Source organism: Xenopus laevis, chromosome 6S (genome assembly GCF_017654675.1).
Source record: "Xenopus laevis strain J_2021 chromosome 6S, Xenopus_laevis_v10.1, whole genome shotgun sequence".
NCBI classification, from domain to species: domain Eukaryota; kingdom Metazoa; phylum Chordata; class Amphibia; order Anura; family Pipidae; genus Xenopus; species Xenopus laevis.
This window is the reverse complement of record NC_054382.1, coordinates 34,140,936-34,162,404: the sequence shown is the minus strand read 5'-3', so window position 1 is coordinate 34,162,404 and position 21,469 is coordinate 34,140,936. Positions and strand designations below refer to the sequence as shown.

The 21,469-nt window shown below is 37.8% G+C and overlaps 1 protein-coding gene and 1 long non-coding RNA gene across 3 annotated transcripts in view; one reads left to right on the top strand and one right to left on the bottom strand.

Moving 5' to 3' along the window:
* Nucleotides 1-270: 270 nt before the first annotated feature.
* LOC121395024 lies at nucleotides 271-3,625 on the top strand. Its single transcript, XR_005962183.1, has 2 exons — nucleotides 271-368; nucleotides 3,586-3,625. It is a non-coding gene; the product is annotated as an uncharacterized LOC121395024 (long non-coding RNA).
* snx10.S (sorting nexin 10 S homeolog) overlaps nucleotides 2,676-21,469 on the bottom strand; it is a 28,066-nt gene continuing 9,272 nt past the window's right edge. Inside the window, 6 exon segments of one of the 2 annotated variants that reach the window (NM_001093136.1) lie at nucleotides 2,676-4,085; nucleotides 4,533-4,678; nucleotides 16,053-16,151; nucleotides 16,298-16,398; nucleotides 16,703-16,786; nucleotides 19,641-19,693. In NM_001093136.1, the coding sequence (NP_001086605.1) occupies nucleotides 4,027-4,085; nucleotides 4,533-4,678; nucleotides 16,053-16,151; nucleotides 16,298-16,398; nucleotides 16,703-16,786; nucleotides 19,641-19,664 (513 nt within the window). In that variant the 5' untranslated portion in view covers nucleotides 19,665-19,693 and the 3' untranslated portion in view covers nucleotides 2,676-4,026. 2 annotated transcript variants of the gene reach the window in all.

The following is a 21,469-nucleotide window of genomic DNA, read 5'->3' as shown; positions in this document are numbered from 1 at the left end:
TTGTTCTATTTGCGGACGCATGTCAGTCAGGACCTGGCAGTTTCACAAGACATTCTGAGTTGTACAATTCCATTTCATTCTACATTCTGCTGCAGCTATTTCAAAGGCTTTGTCTCCATTGCTTGCTTCTAGCCCACCCTCATTCTCCATTGTTGCCATGGGCTGCAGCGGTTGCTATGGATTACTGAATAGGGGCCAGCAGTGGCTGCATCTGCTGCTCATCAATCGCTCGCTTTCTGTCTGCTTGTCCTGCGCTGTGATGGTGGAAGGGAGAGACAGAGGCGCCTGCGTGCAGAGGGGGAGATGAGAGGATGGAGCAGGCTGATCCGAGAGAGGCAATGAATGAGCCGATACCGTGCCATGCCCAGGTAAGGAAAAGCTTTGTACTGTACAAACTAGATAGACTCAAAATACTTCTGCTGTTCAGTTTTAAACAGGAAAATGGAAATACAGTGAAACCTCGATTTTAAGTACCCTGATTTTAAGTTTTCCCGCATTTTACTTTATTTTATTTTTTTTATTTGTGGTCCCACCAATTTATAGTGTATTTCCCCGATTTTAAGTAATGTTTTTCCGGATTTTACTTCAAACGTTTGTCCTGACTTTTTTTTTCCCCTCTATGAATGTTATTTGTGAAATAAAGAGGCTTGAAATATTAACCAGTATATATGTCCATGGATCTGCCTGTAAATGGTCAATTCCAATAAGTCTGCCCCTTATACAGTCCTGCACCAATCACTTATTGCTTTAGGTTGTGTCTGTGACTGACAAAGAGGCCTCGCTCATGCGCCCCATAGTGTAACATTAATGCTGCAATGTTTAACCCTTGTTATTAATACAGTAAATATTGTATCTTAAAGTAAAACGGACTCCTGTGCTTATATCCTTTTCCTTTTACTTGTGTTACTTTAACACATTTCCCTGATTTTACATAATTTTTTCCTGGTCCCCTGAAAAACATAAAATGGGGTTTCTATTATATTCATTAAGACAAGAATGGTGTAGCAATTAAAGGGGAACTTTCTACTTTCCTGACAAAGGTTTCTACAATAGCAAATACAACAACAAAAAAAAAAATAGGTACTCCTTAGAGGCTTGCAGCTCCCACAGTAACTAGTTATACCAGCAGTTTTAATCCTGTATAGAAACATATACATTTTCAAATAAAAAAAATATTCTACCCAGAATAACACAATATAAAAAGGCCTGGAGTTTATACATGCAACTTCTGAAACACACCTGCAAATAGAAGCAAAAGCTTAGAGTTAAAAGAATATTTACATCTGCTTAAATATATTAAGATATTTTTAGTTATCTGGGCCCTGTAGCCATGGGACCGTCCCATATTTTCTAACTTAACAGTCTACAAATTTTTGGACACTTGTGGAATAAGTAGCATGCATTTGTTAGGGATACCCCTTTGCTACGACTCTCCCAGCTTTCAGAATTAAAAACAGAGTTGTAGTTCTACAAAGGACTTTGGTGGGAATGTTGAAGTCATGATGGAAGGCGTCACGGTCAAAATCTTGGCTTATGATACACCCCATCCTACAGTTGCAGCCCCTTTTTCCTTGTATGGGGTGGTGTGGAATTTTACATTTACAGTTCATGCGGTGGCTGCTGCTTTAATCAACCCCTCTTTGCATCAGGCTGGTAAGATTATAGCCCTTTATGCAAACTTGTCATTTCTCACTTTCAGTACTAGTATATAAAGCTCCATTGGATGCAAAGCATCTTTTTGCTAAGTGAATCCAAAAGTCCAATGAAATATTAATTTACTATGTAAAATACACAACTGTATTTGCCACACATTTATTCAAATGATTTGAAAGCCCCACAAACACATCCCTAGTAAGGGGTAGATTTATTAAGGGTCGAAGTGAAAATTTTGGGTCAAAACACTCAAATTCGAATTGCGAATTATCCAAACTCTATTCAAGTTTCAATTCAAATTTGAATTTTGAGATTCATCATACTCTGGCCCTTTAAGAACTCAAATTTGACTATTCGCCACCTAAAACCTGCCGAATTGCTGTATAAGTCAATGGGAGAGGTCCAGGGATCAATTTGGTGATGTTCGCAGCCTTCCTGACATTCAAGTTTTTTTTTTCGGAGAAAAAACTTTAATCTAATTTGATTTGAGTTTTTGGGTCAATTTAATTTGTCCGAACTGAGAAAATTAGATTTTATTAAATTCAGATTGGTCGAATTTCAAATTTACGGGAGTTTTCAAAAAACTTTTGACCCTTGATAAATGTAGGTTTATAGTGTTATATTGCTTAAAATACCTAATTGCAAAGAAAAGCCCAGCCTCTTTTTTTGGAAGGTTTAAATATATATTACAAAGATTTTTAAGGCTTAAAGGGTATGTTCCCACTACCAGTGTGTTTTATGCTGAACTTCCCAGTTTTTATTTTTTTAGAACAGACCTGCTAAAGCATTTCATCCATCAATGTACATGTGTAAAACGAAACTCTTATTTATTGATTTTATTTTCCTGTATGTTTCATTTTAAGCTTGTGTTCTAGAGAAAGGGACAAATGCTATTCTGTTGCTAAAGGCTTCTATATACAAAAGTCCACTCCAACACACAGTCAGCGAAGGGACAAGGGCGCCCCTGCAGTTGGTGCTCAGCTAAGCAAGATGCACAGATACAGTTGTAATACAAGACTACATTAATTGCATACTTCTGATTTTATTCAACGTCCTTAAAGTACAAACATACAATGTAAATGATGGTTTACAAAGAAAAGAAATCCAACAATATATGAAGTAGTCAGCAATAGCAGCAAAACAATCACAGTAACAAAGCAAAAATACAAACACAAATCAATAATTTGGACAAAACATTTCATTGGCTTCACATAGAAGCAGCCCTACAGTGCACATAATATTCACAAACAAATGACAATACAGACGGGGTTTTATTTCCCCCAAAGCGCAGTTATTGCAGTTTAAGTGGCTTGTTTTAAGGGGCAGGGAATGGGAGACCTACGCTTTGGGGGAAATAAAAACCCTTATGCACAGAGACCAGTTTAATCTGAAGGTCTCTGTGCAACACTACTAGTAGTGGCTAAATAAAGGCAAATTAAGTAGTGATCTAAGCCACTACAGGGTGCAATCTACCCCTTAGATTATATATATATATATATATATATATATATATATATATATATATATATATATATATATATATATATATATATATATATATATATATATATATATATATATATATATATAAAAAACATATACATACACACATAAACATCAGTCCTGTGTAACACATATATATGTTTATATAGGACTGATGTTTATGTGTGTGTGTGTGTGTGTAATATATATATATATATATATATATATATATATATATATACACATACATACATACATACATACATACATACACACACATTTATATATATATACATACATACATATACACACACACACACACACACACACATACATTACTAAAAAAAAAATACAAAAGAAAACCATTGAATTTAAAGGAAAGCTCACTATAAATATTGCTAACATAGCAAAAAAGCTGTTTGCTCCTAGTATTTTTTTTTCTTTGTGCAGAATCACACGGGCACCTTCCTGCCATGCCACTGCCACAAAAGAAAACAGCATGAGCTACATCAGATCTTGATTCACCTCTTCCAGTGGCGTTGGAGACAAGGAAAGACTTACAGCCCCAGGAATGTCTTGAGTTTTCTGCTGGCATACATGACTTGATATACGAGTAATGCTATAAACTCTCTGACGGTGCAATTATTTAAATTAACCTTCACTAATCTGCAAGTTTGATAGCATATTTAAAAATGTTGTTCCCTTTAAATATGCTGGCGTTGCTGTAACGGAGTATCTAGACCAGTGTTTGACCACCAAGACTGCGTTATTCCAAAATGAAAGGTGTTACAGTTTTCACACTGGGGTATTAAAACTGAACATATAAGACTAATGCCCAGAGTCCAAGCTACTTTGGAGGCAGAACAGTAGTCCATACTTCATGATCTTTGTCTACATTGCATCCGTGTAGGAGATGACCATCACACTTGTGTCCAAGCTTAGAGGATGAACTGTGGGTGGGGGAGGGAAAAAAATTAACAAGGTTGGGGGGGGGAAGAAGCAGCAAGGATCTCAAGAGTGGGGGGTCACAACGAGGAAATTGGTTTTCACAACACACTGAAAGGCTGAGTAGCAGAGGAGAACTTTAATTATCTCCAGTCAGAAGGAGAAACAGGAAATTTGGACTTTTAATTAGCCATTTGGAGTGTGGTTAGGGGTTTTTTTTTAGCTAGATAATTTAAACGCGAATAATTCAAGTCTGACTAAATGAAATTCACATAATCAGAATGCAGATAATTGAATTTCTACTGCATCCATTAATCCAGCATGGAGGTGTGTGAGGACTTTTATGAAAAGCTGTGACAGCTCAATAAAATCTCAGTCAATTAATTTTTTCATTATCCGAGTATTACGCCAACAACAAAAAAATAAAGAGAGGCTACCACACATGAAAGTACCTCTCGGGATCCGAGTAATGGTTTGTTTTCTCCTCTTCCTCTTCCACAGGAAACCGCCGGTTTGAGTTGGCGAACTTGTGAATGGCTTCAAAAACGGAATATTCTGTTTTTCCAGATGCGCAGGCATCAATTTCTTCTGTGCCAAGCTGGGTTTGTAGGAAAAGGTGAAGTCGGCTGTCAGAGAGCAAAACTGGACAGTGCAAAACCCTGAAAGGAATACATGTAGGAATGAACATAGTTTGCAGGGAACGATTTTTTTTTAATTTTGTTTAGATCAGTACATCTGCAAATACTTTGTATGTTCCCCAATGTCTGCGTGGGTTTCCTCCTTTGATTGTAAGTTCCATTGGGGCAGGAACTGATGTGAACACAGATGTTAATCAAATACTCACTATACACTGAGTATGTTGGTGTGAGCACTATGGCTGGAATTTTTTAAAATCTAAAGAGACTTTTCTATAGTATTAAAATTGCTAGCACTTATATGTTAATAAAAATGATGATAATCCGCTAGGATTCAAGCCAAGGATTTGGTCTCCATATGGAACCTATTAAAGGAATTGTTCAGTGTAAAAATAAAAAACTGGGTAAATAGATAGACTGTGCAAAATAAAAGATGTTTCTAATACAGTTAGGCAAAAATGAAGATGTATAAAGGCTGGAGTGACTGGATGTTTAACAGAACACAACTTCCTGCTTCCTTGTTTACGCTGACTGGTTACCAGTCAGTAACCAATCAGAGACTTGAGGGGGGGCACATGGATCACATCTGTTGCTTTTGAATCTGAGCTAAATGATGAGGATCAATTGCAAACTCACTGAACAGTTATGTCCCATGTGGCCGCCAATTCAAGTCGCTGACTAAGTCAGAGTTAGAGAGCTGAAAAGCAGGAAGTAGTGTTCTGTCTATTATGTTACACATCCAGTCACTTCAGCCTTTATACATTAAATTTTTGGCTAACTATATTAGAAACATTTTTTTATTTTGCACATCCTATATATTTACACAGTTTTTAGTTTCACACTGAACTGTTCCTTAAAGGACAAACTTTGCCATGGGATCCCTTATCCAAAAGCCCATCATGCAGTAAGACCATATCCCATAGAATGTATTTTAATCAAATTCTAAAAATGATTTCCTTTTTCTGTGTAATAGTAATACAACAGTACTTGATTCTAACTATACCACGGATAATTGCATCTATCTATTGGACATAGGGAGGGCAGAATTTATTCATTCAGTCCATATTCTTACATATGACATCTTGGCACAGGTTTGTCTGTAAAAGGAACCCCCAATGACAAATCATTTGTGCGGCACAGCTCCTTGAGAAATGGAAAGACACCGCTTTTTATAGTTTAGACAAATCATAAAGTTGCCTTGTGACGTAAGAATAAAAATTTGCATTTCACAATGTAATACTCTTCCTTAAGCTGTTATTGCATTGCAAATTTTCATTGCGAATTTTCATTGCGCATTGCCCACTTTTAAGAAGTGCTTGAAGGTGTCGTTATCGTTTGGAGCAAATATAAAAACTTTTTCATTAAGAAGAAGTTGTATTACATTCACTGCGCACTGGCGCTAACTATAAAATTCGCAAACCTTCTTCCACTGCCGGAAGTGGTCGCTAAACAGTTTCTGGGTTCGCAAAAGCTATATTAAATTCGCACAAAGGCATAACTGTTCACATGGCGAATATTTTTTCCGTTACCGACTTTTATTACATTCCCCCATAGATTTGGTATCATCAGGCTGGCATCTGACAATTGAACACATTTATGTAGCAAAACTTGCATGCAGATAGAGCAGGACAAATGTGGTACAGTCTTGTTTACTGGTGCCTGAATGATCTCCCCTCAGCTACCAAAACATGCAAGGAGTGAATGGCTCAGACTTGGGCTAACATATACATTCATGCCTGGCTTAAAGAAGCAAGAGAACAACCTGAAGAATACGCTGCAGTCCCATTACACTGCAGCAAACAATTCATAGCTGAATATGTGAGGGATTTGTAGACAACATAAAGGATTGTTTAATGAATCATTTGCACTTTGCAAACACCAGAGCCCTGATCTTGCTCAAGATCTGGTCAGTACACTTACAAATGCCTGCATATTATTTGTATTTCTAAGATACAAAGGCCTGATCTATCATTCTAATTTATACAGGGAAAATGATCACAGCTGCAGTGGTTTCTCTTGAATAATACTTCTGTCATATTAACTAGTGTCATACATCTCCTTTGAATAAATATCAACTGTGCCACATAATGACAAATAAGTCTCTTTTAAAAATAAGTACAAACATGGCCTAAGCTAAATCATTACAACAGCAGAGCACTTATATAAATGAAGGCTGAAGAGAGCCTGAAGAGTTGGTGCCATAAATGCATCAGAAGAAGTAAAGAGATCATTAACTAGACACCAAAGAATCGCAACAATGGGAACTGGAGTATACAACCAGGGGTGGAATGAAGGGGCACAATACAGTGAAATTCTGCAAGAGAAGTTGTTGCACTCTTAAAACTGGATCATGTTGGTAAATGCAAGGTTATGCACTTTGGCAAAAATAATATAAATGCAAGTTATACACTAAATGGCAGTGTGTTGGGAGTTTCCTTAAATGAGAAGGATCTAGGGGTCTTTGTAGATAACACGTTGTCTTATTCTGGGCAGTGTCATTCTGTGGCTACTAAAGCAAATAAAGTTCTGTCTTGCATAAAAAAGGGCATTAACTCAAGGGATGAAAACATAATTATGCCTCTTTATAGGTCCCTGGTACGGCCTCATCTGGAGTATGCAGTGTAGTTTTGGACTCCAGTCCTTAAGAGGGATATAAATGAGCTGGAGAGAGTGCAGAGACTAAGTGCAACTAAATTGGTTAGAGGGACGGAAGACTTAAATTATGAGGGTAGACTGTCAAGGTTGGGGTTGTTTTCTCTGTAAAAAAGGCGCTTGCAAGGGGACATGATTACACTTTACAAATACATTAGAGGACATTATAGACAAATAGCAGGGGACCTTTTTACCCATAAAGTGGATCACCGTACCAGAGGCCACCCCTTTAGACTAGAAGAAAAGAACTTTCATTTGAAGCAACGTAGAGGGTTCTTCACAGTCAGGACAGTGAGGTTGTGGAATGCACTGCCGGGTGATGTTGTGATGGCTGATTCAGTTAATGCCTTTAAGAATGGCTTGGATGATTTTTTGGACAGACATAATATCAAAGGCTATTGTGATACTAAGCTCTATAGTAAGTATAGGTATGGGTATATAGAATTTTAATTAAAAGTAGGGAGGGGTGTGTATGGATGCTGGGTTTTCATTTGGAGGGGTTGAACTTGATGGACTGTCTTTTTTCAATCCAATTTAACTATGTAACTATGGGCATATAATCCTATTCACAAGCCAAAGTCAAATTAGTTCAGCCCAGAAACAAACAAGGGAATTCTCTACAAAGCTCTGATCTCAGAGAGAGCGAGAAGCCGTGGCACTATTTGATAATTAAGGTACCCTTAAGGAACAGTAACATCAACACTACTATTGTTCATATAAATACGCTGCTGTGTAGCCAAAGGGGCAGCCATTCAAAGGAGAAAAAGCTCAGGAGATAGCAGATAAGCTCTGTAGAACATAATGGTGTTATCTGTTATCCACTATTTAACCTATGCCATACAGCCTTTTTTCAATTTCTGCCATTGCTATGCAGCAGCTTATTTGTATAAAATATAATAGTGTTTTTGAAGCAAACCGATCAGTTTTACCAGTGCAGGGCAATACTACATGATATTTTCATTACTTTAAAAGACTTTCATCTTTTGGTGTTACGGTTTCTTTAATGACTGGAGCATATATGCTGATAAAAAGGACTGGGGGGAAAAAAAAAAAAAAAAAAAAAAAAAAAAAAAAAAGGACTTTAGTGGCCATAACTGGAATACAAAAACTGAGCACCTATGCATGCATTAGTTACTACTACCAAAGTCTAATGTGAGTACATCCTGAGCCCTCAGAGCCAATTAATAGCGGAATTAGTACAAGAAATAGGCCTAAAAAGGAATAGAAAAGAGATAAAATATCAGTAATTACTGAGAGACATTAGTGATAGCTTAATATTAGGAGTGGCTTATAGGCTACAGTTTTCACAATGAAAAATGCAGAGGTTTGCACCTTAAGCATCTGTTACACTCAGCCTTTTTTTTCCACATAATTGACAAACCTTTCTAATGAACGTGTTTAATGTTCAGTACGCTTAGACAAAGTCACAAAACAAAGCTGCTGTCTGTATCAGTGCTCTGGCGCCCTCTCTTGAGCATCTTCAGCTAAAATAGACAGCAGGATTCAGGTCTGCTCAACTGAAAGGAGGGTAGCCCTTCGGGAGAGGGAGAAAAGTTTGTAAGGAGAACTTGCAAGTCTTTATTTAGCCTTATCCAATACTCTTCAGTCTGTTTCATGACTAATTCAATGGCAAATCATTTATTCATTTGTTTATGCATCTTCTAAATTAAAGAACCAATATTCCCCAGCATGCAATTATATTTTTTTATACATGCCCATAAATCAGTACTAAGTGATTCTATGAGAACCAAAATGAACAGTAAAGGTGGTAAACTACAAACACTCAATATTCCCAAATAGCAATTTTCTGGCAACAAATTCTCTCAATTTAGCAACAGCTCCAGGGGCCTATTTTAGGACAACAGAAGCATGTCCCTTATAAGAGAGGAAATAGTCACCCAACCCCAGGACTGCTGTAACCTCTTGACTCTGCCATGTGTTTTAAAAACTCAACTTGACATGTGCTGCCACAACCATAAGTTCAATGATTGCTATATTTGCTGCATTTTCCCTTTTGTCCATGCGGCTGACATGGATCAGTGCATTGGGAGCTTGGAAAGGCTGCATCAGCAATGCACAGTATAAAAGCATGTTTGTACTGTGCACATACCAACCACCTAGCACAGCTTGAAGTGAAGGAATACAGCTGCTGATGGTAACCTAATCTATGAAACAAACCTTTCTACCAGAAATGTAGCAAAAAGCATATTTTTTTTAGATTTAGACAAGGAGAAATTAGGACTCTGTCTCCATGTAAATCAACACAAACAGATTCCATTTAGGTGTAACAGCTCTGATTTCAAGTGCAGCCTTACTATACACACAATCTCACAGCAGCAGCCCCTTGTCAGCAGAGTGGAGTTTCATTTTTAGCTGCTTGCAACTGCTGCTCCTACATAACGGTTAGGACTTCAAACCACTTAGGATATCAAGCCTAGCACTGTTAATGCACAGCAGGGACAAACTGCATGCATATTACACTACAGTGGCTGAAGTTTGGCGCACACACACCTTAAAGGGATCCTGTCATCGGAAAGGAGTTTTTCCAAAACGCATCAGTTAATAGTGCTACTCCAGCAGAATTCTGCACTGAAATCCATTTCTCAAAAGAGCAAACAGATTTTTTTATATTAAATTTTGAAATCTGACATGGGGCTATACATATTGTCAATTTCCCTGCTGCCCCAGGTCATGTGACTTGTGCCTGCACTTTAGGAGAGAAATGCTTTCTGGCAGGCAGCCTTCTCAATGTAACTGAATGTGTCTCAGTGGGACATGGGTTTTTACTATTGAGTGCTGTTCTTAGATCTACCAGGCAGCTGTTATCTTGTGTTAGGGAGCTGCTATCTGGTTACCTTCCCATTGTTCTTTTGTTTGGCTGCTGGGGGGAAAAAGGGAGGGGGTGATATCACTCCAACTTGCAGTACAGCAGTAAAGAGTGATTGAAGTTTATCAGAGCACAAGTCACATGACATGGGGCAGCTGGGAAATTGACAATATGTCTAGCCCCGTGTCAGATTTCAAAATTGAATATAAAAAAAATCTGTTTTCTCTTTTGAGAAATGGATTTCAGTACAGAATTCTGCTGGAGCAGCACTATTAACTGATTCATTTTGAAAAAAAAAATGTTTTCCCATGACAGTATACCTTAAAAGGATAGCTAAACCCTTAAATTGAATGTGGCTAAAAATGCCATATTTCTTACAATGAACGGATTGCACCAGATTCTCAATAGCAGCAATGATCCAGGACTTCAAACTTCATCAGGGGGTCCCCATCGTGGAAAGTGTCTGTGACACTCACATGCTCAGTGGGCTCTGAGCTGCTGTTGAGAGGCTAAGCTCTCAAGCAGAAAATGAGTTTGGCTTGCAATTAAAGCTGATGCTACCAGGCTGATTATTAAATTCTGATGCTAATTGCAATGGTTTCTGTGCTGTCATGTAATAATTATCTGTCAGTCTTATATTGTGACATTTCTATGTATATTGTGGGTCCCTAAGCTCAGTAAGTCACAGCAGCACAGAGTATGTGCAGTGAATCAGCAGAAAAGATGGGGAGCTACTGTAGATCATCTTTGGAGGCACAGGTCTACAATGTACAACATTTCTAGCTACTTCTTTAGTTAGGCTTTACTTACAGACCAAGTCGGCAGCTTATCGGCTCATGTGTAGGGCCCTCCGACTGGCTTTCTTGATCGATATCTAGCTGAAAAGTCGACCAGATGTAGATCGGGCAGGATGAAAAATCCTGTCGGATCGCAGCCTCATGTATTCGTTGATGCGTTCCCGCGATCAGACCTCCCGTGTTGGCTACATTATGATGCGATCGTTGGGCCCCAATGTTGCGAGATCGCCAAAAGAGCAGATCTCTACGTGTCTGGCCACCTTAAGGGTGTTGTACTGGCCATATATTTTACTAGCCCCTCGCCAAAATTATATTCAGCATTTCAATATATAGATCTGTCAAGTGTCAATATATAGATCTGTCAAGTTCCAATTTTGCAGGGCACAACACCATACCCATATTAAAACCCAGGAATAGTAAAGGAATCATTGGGTCTCAAAATGCACAAGGAAACATTTTTTCCTACACTGTTGAAAGCAAAACAAGTGTTTATAATTCTGCTGGACATACATCAACATTTGTATAGATTTGAAAGGGTGAAGCCTCAAGAATGGATATTGCTTAGGATTGAAACTAGACATAGGTTTAGGTTTTTATGAATAATGTTCATACATTCTAAGTGTTCATACATTCATATAATTATGATACAGATTTAACAGGCAATAATTGAAAATGATAGCCAAAACTGTAAATGCTAGCAAAGACTCCAGTACATAGGGCAACTGTATTCTGGTCAGCAAACTGATACCACCACCTCAAATAGTTAGGGGATCACAAGGTGCTCCAGAATTGTTAATAAAGTAACTCACCGAACAGTGTAAATCGTCCGGGTGCACCAGCCCCCCAGCTTTAGGGAACGGTACAGCAGAAGATACGGAAGCAGAGCTGACCGGCACTCAAACGGATCCACAAGACCATAGATATTCAGTTAAAAAAAGTTAGGGTGGATGGAGATGCAGCTATATTTCTAAGTGTTTCGCACCCCTCAGGGTGCTTAGTCATGGGCTCCATCCTACCACCACCTCCCATATATGTGCATGGTAAAATGTGCGGCAGCAACATTTGCCATCAGCCTAATGACAAATATGAATACCTCTCCAAAGTGAGATCCATAAGGCAAGCATAAATGTAGGACTACCTGGTCTGACACCCATATGACTAGATCTGTGACCACACATCAAGAGCAGCCCTTGAAGTTTTTAAATATTTTCCTATAAAGGTGTTACACATAAATCATTTTTAGAGAACCAAATGCTTGTTATATACATGCCTGAAAAGTACCAAGCCTATGCTTGTCCAATGTTACCCTTTACTTGAGGAAATTCTGCAACATTCCTTAAAAGCATGAATTTTTGTTTAAAAATTTACTCTCAAGCATATGCTACCTGTCTGTAAAAGTTACTGGCTGAAGTCCAAGGTCCAAGTATTGTAAAAGAGTTCTGCTTTTTTTTTTTTTTTTTGAGGGTAGTTCTAAGAACTGTTGCAATGATTCCTAGTACAGAGCAGTATATTATTACATGTCATCAGTGCATAGGGAGAGATTAGAATAGAATAGGGTTTGGTAATGTAAAGGGATACATTTGTATCATTCAATATGCTTGCCAGTAGAATCTAAAGTCATTGGCATATCCCTTTACGTTCTCTAGTTCTGACTTGTGAAACAATGTAACAGGAGCCAAAACTGCTCCAGGTTCAGAAATTAGAACCAGGCGTGCAGACAATGTAAACATATTGCTTTAATTGTAGTTACATTTACAAATACAATTATTGAAAATGTTTATTAATGTATATTGGAAAGTTGTTTAGAATGACTGTCTTTGAAGGGGTTGTTAACCAAACACTTTTTTTTCAGTTCTGTTGTTTTCAGATTGCTCACCATAAATACAGCCTTTTTTCAATTGCCTTCTCAAAATTGACGTTTAAAGTTTAAAGGGGAACTCCGGCTTCCAAACCAAAATTTGATAAAGATGCCCACATAACACAGAAACCCCTAATATACCCATCACAGTTACCCGTTTCTTCAAAAAGTATGAATAAATGCAATTTTCTATTCTGAAATCCAGTTGGTTATCAGTTCTCTTTCTGCATCGTTTGAAATCCTGACAGTGGAGGGACTAAAACACAGATGTTACAAATTGTAACAACTTCTCCACAGCTTACAGACAGCATGCAGGGACTACATAACCCACAATGTATTGCACTCGGATGTTCTGTCCCTTATTGAAATCAGGGAATTGTGGGGTTTGGAGGATGCAGGCTAAGGACAGAAGGCTGCTGATACAAAATAACAGTAGTCAGCCAGCTCAGCAAAGTAGTCCGACAGATCAGCAGAAGAGCAGGGGGCTAGGCTTAGGGAACTAAAGTATCCAAAAATGTATATGCAGATCAGCGCCTACGGCAACAGAGAAAGAAAGAGAAAAAAATAGCGCTATATGTTTCAATATCACACCAACACCCAGTGTCCAGGTTTTTTTTGAGGTGTATTTCCCCTTTAAATTTCCACTGTTATTGGTGACATGCAAAGTTTTTCCAATTTTTCCACCACCTTTTGGCTGGATTTCCTACTTACAAACTGTAGGTATAGTATCTAGCTTGTAGTGTTTATCAGGTCTCTTCCTCCTTCTCCTGTCAGCTCCTCATGTTCCAATACAGAGATATAAAGCCAGGATAGTGTAACACCATTGATTAAAAAGTATAAAAAAGTTTAAAACAAATTTGCAATCACATTTAGTGTGAAGAATGATCGCACATAGGAAAAAGATATTTGCACAGGTTGCACTCTCGTTCTAGGGGCCCTGCTGGCGTGTGTATCCCCCTCGTGGCTCTTCCTGTGTAACGTCACTTCCTGCCTGACGCGGACGTGGTTCGCCAATCAGCTGGCTTTGCGTCCATGTCAGGCAGGAAGTGACGTTATACAGGAAACACAGGAAGCGCCACGAGGGGGATACACCTCAAAATAAAACCTGGACACTGGGTGTTGTGATATTGAAACATATTGCACATATGTCTAGTTTCTTTCTCTGTTGCCTTAGGCGCTGATCTGCATATACATTTTTGGAAACTTTGGGAAGATCAGCAAGAGAAAGTGATTTTAAAGGACATTTTTAATTTTTCTTAATTATTCTCTGTTAAAGGCTTAGGGAACTGTCAGAAACCATTAAAAATCATGAAAAGTCTGCATATTTTTGTAATTGATGTATATTGCAAAGTTGCAATATTGCAAAGTTGCAAAGTTGAAATTATTTTTACTTTTCAAAAAGCTTAAGTTATATTTTTTGTGGTGTTCCCCTTTAATGTTCCTATCTCTAGTGTTTCAGTCTGGCAGCTCAGTGATCCAGGAGCATTCTGAACAGTTACAATTTGCTACATTTAGTTGATACATTTCTCACATTTCTCAGAATATTAGCAATTATTGTATCAATTCTAAAAGCTGCTTTTAATGAAACTCTGGGGTTTTGCTTAGCAGGGCTAAAGTGAACAAATGTATCAACTAAATGTATCCATTTAGAATAGTTGCTGCTTTAGAAGGTGATAAATTAAACTTTACATTTTAGTATTAGAAAAACTGTGACAAAAAAATACTACAGGTATAGGATCCCTTATGTAGAAACCAGATATCCAGAAAGCTCCGAATTACGGAAGGGCCGTCTCCCATAGACTCCATTTTATCCAAATTTTTAAAAACAATTGTTTCATTTTTCTCTGTAATAATAAAACAGTAGCTTGTACTTGATCCAAACTAAGATATAATTAATCCTTATTGGAAGCAAAACCAGCCTATTGGGTTTATTTAATGTTTAAATGAATTTCTAGTAGACTTAAGGCATGAAGACCCAAATTACGGAAAGATCTGTTATCCAGAATGGTCGGGACGGATAACAGGTCCCATACCTGTACCTGCAAAAAAGTTGACTGGCAGAGTTAGCCAGTTCGAGCTATATCATAGAAAAGCAACAATGCAGGCAATTTCGATTTGGCTTTTTTTTTTATTTTTAGTTTTATCTATTCTAATTTATTTGCCTTCCTCTTCTGCCTATTACACGCTCTCAACAGCTGACAAAAACCTGTTGATGTCTATATCTTATTATTCAGACCTCCTATCCAAATTCCTTTCTCTCATGGAAAGTACCGTAATTGCAAAGGTTCAATAAGTGAATATACATGGATTATTTCACAGATAACTGGGGCAAATGGTATTAAAAAATGTAATATTAGAGGGAAAAGGTACCAATATATATCGAGAATCTTCTGATCTTTAAGTTCCTGACCTATATGCATTTGAATAAACCAACACAACATACACAAACGATTTTTTTTTTAACCAAATTAAAATAAGCAGAAAAAATCTTTAACATAAACCCCTATCGTAAAAGTGAAAGTAATAATGCTTGGAAACCTCACAATGTTCCCAAATCAAACCCACAATTACTGGATTTGCTCCATGCAGGTATTTTAGGGGAAATGCATTTACAGGTAAGGAGGAGTAAGGAGCTGCAATGGATTAAAACTTTTCGATTCCTTGGATAGTTGAAAGATTGGTATATTTTAAAAAAACAAAAAACAAAAACATTCAATGGCAAGATAATAATGAGCGATTCACTGGTTCCGTTTTAAGGTCACTCTAGCAATACAGCAAGCGGGGATATAACTTTTACAAATCAATAGCAACTGCTTCAGGGAGCAATCTGAGCAATCATTGCCCCAGCAGCAGGACAGTTATCCTGTAAACGATCTCTGTAAACGATCCCTTCTGATGCTTATAATAGAGTATTCAAAAAAAAAATGTATGTTCGGTGTGCCGACAACTCAAATAAAATTTAATAATAATAATAAAAGGACTACATACTTACAAAATGTGCCAAGAGGAAGAGGTGTTGGAAAAATTGTTCACTGAAAAACATTGACCTATTTCCAGACTAGGCCAGTCCAAATACCAGCTAAATGAGCCAGTTTCCTCTTGGATTCCGTATGCTGATAACCACAAGGTGGCTCTGTTACACAGTGCATGAATTATCAGACAATAAGTTACAGGGAACATGTAAAACTAGGTTATATACTTACTTGTTTAGGAACTCTTGTAATCCGCGGACACGCTGCTCCAAATTTTGACTATTCCTGATTTTGAAAAATGGGATTCTGGGAGGCAGCTCTGGTAGTTGACTAAAGAAATGAAATATTACAAAAATTTGATATTTTGAATGTTTACAGTATCAAAAATCAACACAGTACAACCCTAAATATAATGCAGGTATAAACAATATATACTTACACTTACCTATGCCTTTGTATAACATGTACAGACTTACGTTAACACAGCATTGTTCTGAAGCTTTTGTCGAAGCCATACAAACTCCCGAAACCTTCTTCTTACACATGAAGTTTTCAGAGTAAAACACATACTGTTTGTCTGGGAAGGAAAAAAAAATACAGCTCTTGTAAAACTCCTAAATGTGCTCATATATGCCATGCTGAAAAGCATTATGAAAAATACTATAAGTAATCATATGCAACTGGATGTCAAGTGGGTATAAATGATGTAGTTATTCATCCGGACACAAAAAAATAAAAAAAACAGGATACATAAAAACATACACAAATCCAAAACATTACCACATGACGACTAATGCAAAAAAAAAAAAAAAAAAGTCCACACAGTACAGTCTTGTTTCACGGATAGCATTAGTATGGAAAAATAGTGGACTTATACTTACATGAAGACATATTTCATAATCCACATAAGAATGCCAATCTTCTTTCTGTACTTTAGGGTCTCGCACCCACACAGAGATGGTTTCCTATAAGATCATGATTTTGAGATTAGTACAGCTCAGACTGTGCCCTGCAACATGCATTTGTTGATCAGCCTCACTGAGCTGCATAGTGAATGCAAAAGCTGCCTTTTAGGGTCAGGGCACAGACTGATTCAGGGAGATTAGTCGCCCGGTGACTAATCTCCTCTTCTTCAGGGCGACTAATCTCCCCGAACTGCCTCCCCGCCGGCTAAAATGTAAATTACTGGCGGGATGGCAGTCAGCGCGATTCGTTTTCCGAAGTCGCCCGAAGTTTCCGCATGAGGGAACTTCAGATGACTTCAGAAAAGTCGCCGGGCGACTATTCTCCCTGAATATGCCTGTGTGCCCTGACCCTTAGAAGGTCAGAACGGGGAAGGGAAACACAAAACAAATAAATCACCAGACTGAACTTGCTCTGAGATTGTCGTCTTCACTGAGCTTTAGAATAAATAAGAGGAAGATAAGGATTTCTAACATTGCAAAAGAATGAAAAAAATATATATCCTATTTCAAGCCATTTTACCATAATGGTTACAAACTATGATCCTTATAAATATATAAATAAAAACCTTCACCATACAAGTGCACCGTTTCAGGGTCACTTAAAATTTACAGAAATGAAAAAAAGGGTGCAAAAAGCCAATTTGTGGCATTACCACAAAAGTTATGAAAAAAATAATTGAGTATAAATAAAGAAATGAAAAATACTCACAGGTCACCCCAGTCTGTGGGTGCATCTGTACATTACCAAAACAAAAAGTATGAGATTTTTTTCAAAAACAATGAACCAAAAATAAAATGTTTAAAAGTTCAAATCCATTTATTAGGACAATACAGGTGAAGGCCTAACGCATTTCATACCTGCTGGGGCACTTACTCATAGGCTAATGAGTAAGTGCCCCAGCAGGTATGAAATGCGTTAGGCCATCACCTGTATTGTCCTAATAAATGAATTTTAACTTTTTTTGGTTCATTGTTTTTGAAAAAATCTCACTTTTTGTTTTGGTCACTTACAATTTACTCATTTGATGTTTTTTTGGCTTACCTGGACACTACACTGGTTTGCACAGTTTATTTTCCAATATTACTTTACACTATCTATAAAGCAGTAATTGGGTTCCAAGTGGCAATAAAGAATTTTGGCCACGGATTTGCAATAGCAATTTCTTGCAGTAATTCTGTTCAGCTGATTATCATATCTGCATGTGTACAAATATATTCTTTTATAGAAAGAAGTACTCATCTGTCTATATTCTTTATGGGTCAAAACAGCACAATGGTATTTACTTATTGTACTAAAGGTGGGCACACATGAATGCTCCAATATTTGTGTATGTACAGCCATTCCTTTACTCTGCATCAGACTGGCCTGCTGGGGCACCAGGACTTTTCCCAGTGGGCCCTTTTTAGAGCGCAGAGTATTCACACTTTTCTACTTGTTTCAGGGTCTGAGTGTGTTTGATTTATTCCCAGCAGTGAGTAAAATTGAAAAGAGTTAGTTAGAAGTCAATGATAGGGTGAGGGAAATGACTGTGGCCAAACTTATTGCCACCAGTGGTATAGCTACCCACCCTCATGAAATAAACTCCAATGCACATCCAGCTTGCAGGTCATAGGATCCCATCCACTAGCTGATGCGGTCCTCAATCAACTCAATCAAGGAAAATCAAACCTCCCCGACAGATATGTAGGCCAGATATCGATCGGGAACCTCCACACACTGGCAGATAATCTGCCCGTGTATTGCCAGTGTATTGCCACCTTTAGAATGCATTTAGATGCAGAGGGTGTCTTTCTAAAGTTCTTTATGTTCTTGTAGTGGTCATTTGAACTTGATATGGCGTAGACATAGGTGCAAAGATTACACAAAACTACCCAAAAAAAAAATCCTGCTTGCCCTACCTGTTCCCAAATTGCAGAATAGTGCATTTGGGCTGACAGGTGGCACCTATATCTACGTTGTCTTCTTTTGGCATTGATCGCCTAAGCAGAGTATGCACAGTTTAAGCTAGGTCTACATATACTAACCTTTTTATGAATCTCTTCTAAAAGAGAAGCAGCGTGAGAAGATGCCTGCCAACCCCACAGTGGTGTGGTGTTCCCATTCAAGGGGGTTGAAGTTAGATGCAAAACTAGTCCATTGGGCATATTTAATGTTTACATTATTTTCTAGTAGACAAGGTATAAAGATTGAAATTATGGAAAGGTACCGAGCACTCTGGATAGCAGGTACATGCACATCATTATCCAAGTCAGATAAGTTCTATTAGTGTAAAGCACCCAGATAATGTTTTTGTTCAAAGGGGAACTATCGCGAAAATGAAAATTTAATCTAAGCTTCAGCATACTGAAATAAGAAACTTTCTAAATATAATCAATTAAAAATTTTGAAATAATCAAGTTCATTTTCACTATTCCTCTCTCAGCATCTGTTTCTCTTCATTCTGTCTTCATGTCAGATGAATGATCCAATATATCTTATTGGGGGGTTTCTTTCCTAGCAGATAAATTAGAGCTCACTCAAATAACGGATTTAAGTATTAACAAAATAACTGCCTTTTCCACAAATTCTGCATGTAGAGAGACAGGATTTTCTAGTGATTTTAATAGATCTTTAATACATCTTCTAGGCTAAGATATATTGGATCTAACTGTCAATGGCTGACACCAAACTGCTGCATCAAGACAAAATGAGGACAAACATATGTTGAGAGAGGGATAGTGAAGATAAACTGGATTATTTCAGAAACAATGCAGAATATTTAATTGATTGTATTTACAAAGTTTCTTATGTCACTATGCTGAAGCTTATATTATATTTTAACATTTGAAATAGTTCTCATTAAGAATAACTTACACCTTCATGGTCCCTTGGCAGCATACTTCTGTAACAGCTGGAATAAATGATATCTGCAACAGAAAAGAATAAATAAATGTTATTCCTTATTTCTTGAGTTTCTCAAGTGGTTGTGCAGAGAAGCAAATATAGTCACAAGTGGGCTCATACAGCATGGACATTTAAAGGAGGGGGGAAGCCTGCTCGCAGGAATAGGTGGACGGATTAAAAAATTATGAAATAGTATGGATATCTTTTCAATACACAATCTCTCACAAAAACAGTACATTGCAGCACTAAATATCCATCCTGCAGCCTGGCCTACCCAAAGGCAACTTGAGGTTTGCCTTCCCTCAACAATATGAGACCTGCTGCTTGAATTGACCTAGAGCTAGAAGAGCTTTCCTAAACTAAAAATTTTAAGTAAGCATCTAAAGGTTGCAGGAGGCTTGTCACTTTCTGGTTCTTCCAGTGTCCGTATTCTGTGAATCAGGTCTGGAATCGGATTCAAAATTGGCCCTATCATTTCAAGTACACAGAGGGTCTAAGAGCACCCAACAGCCCACTAAATAGTGAATGTCTATAGCATCTTACAGTAGCCCCTCTGGCAGACAGATTGCCAGTCCAGGCCTACTATGATATCGCACTGTACAGCACAGTATTGACTGGAAACTGAGCACCACATTGGTGGTACGCTTTGACAGAACATGGGTCAAGTTTGTGGACATTTTACTCGGACATGCTTTTCAGATCAGTCAACTACATTTTCAACTGGATTCACATCCAAGCTTTATGATGGTTACTTCAATTCTTTAACCTAATATCTTAAAGCCATTTTGTTACAATGTTGGAGATATGCTATGGATCATTGCCATGCCGGAAGTTTAAACCAAGTTTTCGGTTCCTGACTGGCGTCTTTAAGTGTTGCTCAAGAATCAGTTGGACTGGTGTTCAACTTAAAAGGCACACCCTTCATTCTCCATACATAGTTATGATCATGATGGCCAAATCTGGCTTTTTATGCTGAATTTGGTGTAGAGATCATTGGGACTCTCTTAATGATGTTGATATGCTAATGTTGAAAGTTTGCTAATCCCCGGGAGTTAATTTGAGCCTCCCTTTTAGATTTTGCAATGTCTGCGTGGTTCTCGAATTATATTTGGAGTATAATTGTTTGTACATACACTCATGGTGTCTTCAGCTTTTTGGAAATTGTCCTTAAAGGGATCCTGTCATCAGAAAACATGTTTTTTTCAAAACACATCAGTTAATAGTGCTACTCCAGCAGAATTCTGCACTGAAATCCATTTCTCAAAAGCGCAAACAGATTTTTTTATATTCAATTTTGAAATCTGACATGGGGCTAGACATTTTGTCAATTTCCCAGCTGCCCCTGGTCATGTGACTTGTGCCTGCACTTTAGGAGAGAAATGCTTTCTGGCAGGCTGCTGTTTTTCCTTCTCAATGTAACTGAACGTGTCTCAGTGGGACATGGGTTTTTACTATTGAGTGTTGTTCTTAGATCTAACAGGCAGCTGTTATCTTGTTTTAGGAAGCTGTTATCTGGTTACCTTCCCATTGTTCTTTTGTCTGGCTGCTGGGGGGGAAAAGGGAGGGGGTGATATCACTCCAACTTGCAGTACAGCAGTAAAGAGTGATTGAAGTTTATTAGAGCACAAGTCACATGACTTGGAGCAGCTGGGAAATTGACAATATGTCTAGCCCCATGTCGGATTTCAAAATTGAATATAAAAAAATCTGTTTGCTCTTTTGAGAAATGGATTTTAGTGCAGAATTGCACGATTAACTGATTAATTTTGAAAAAAAAAATGTTTTCCCATGACAGTATC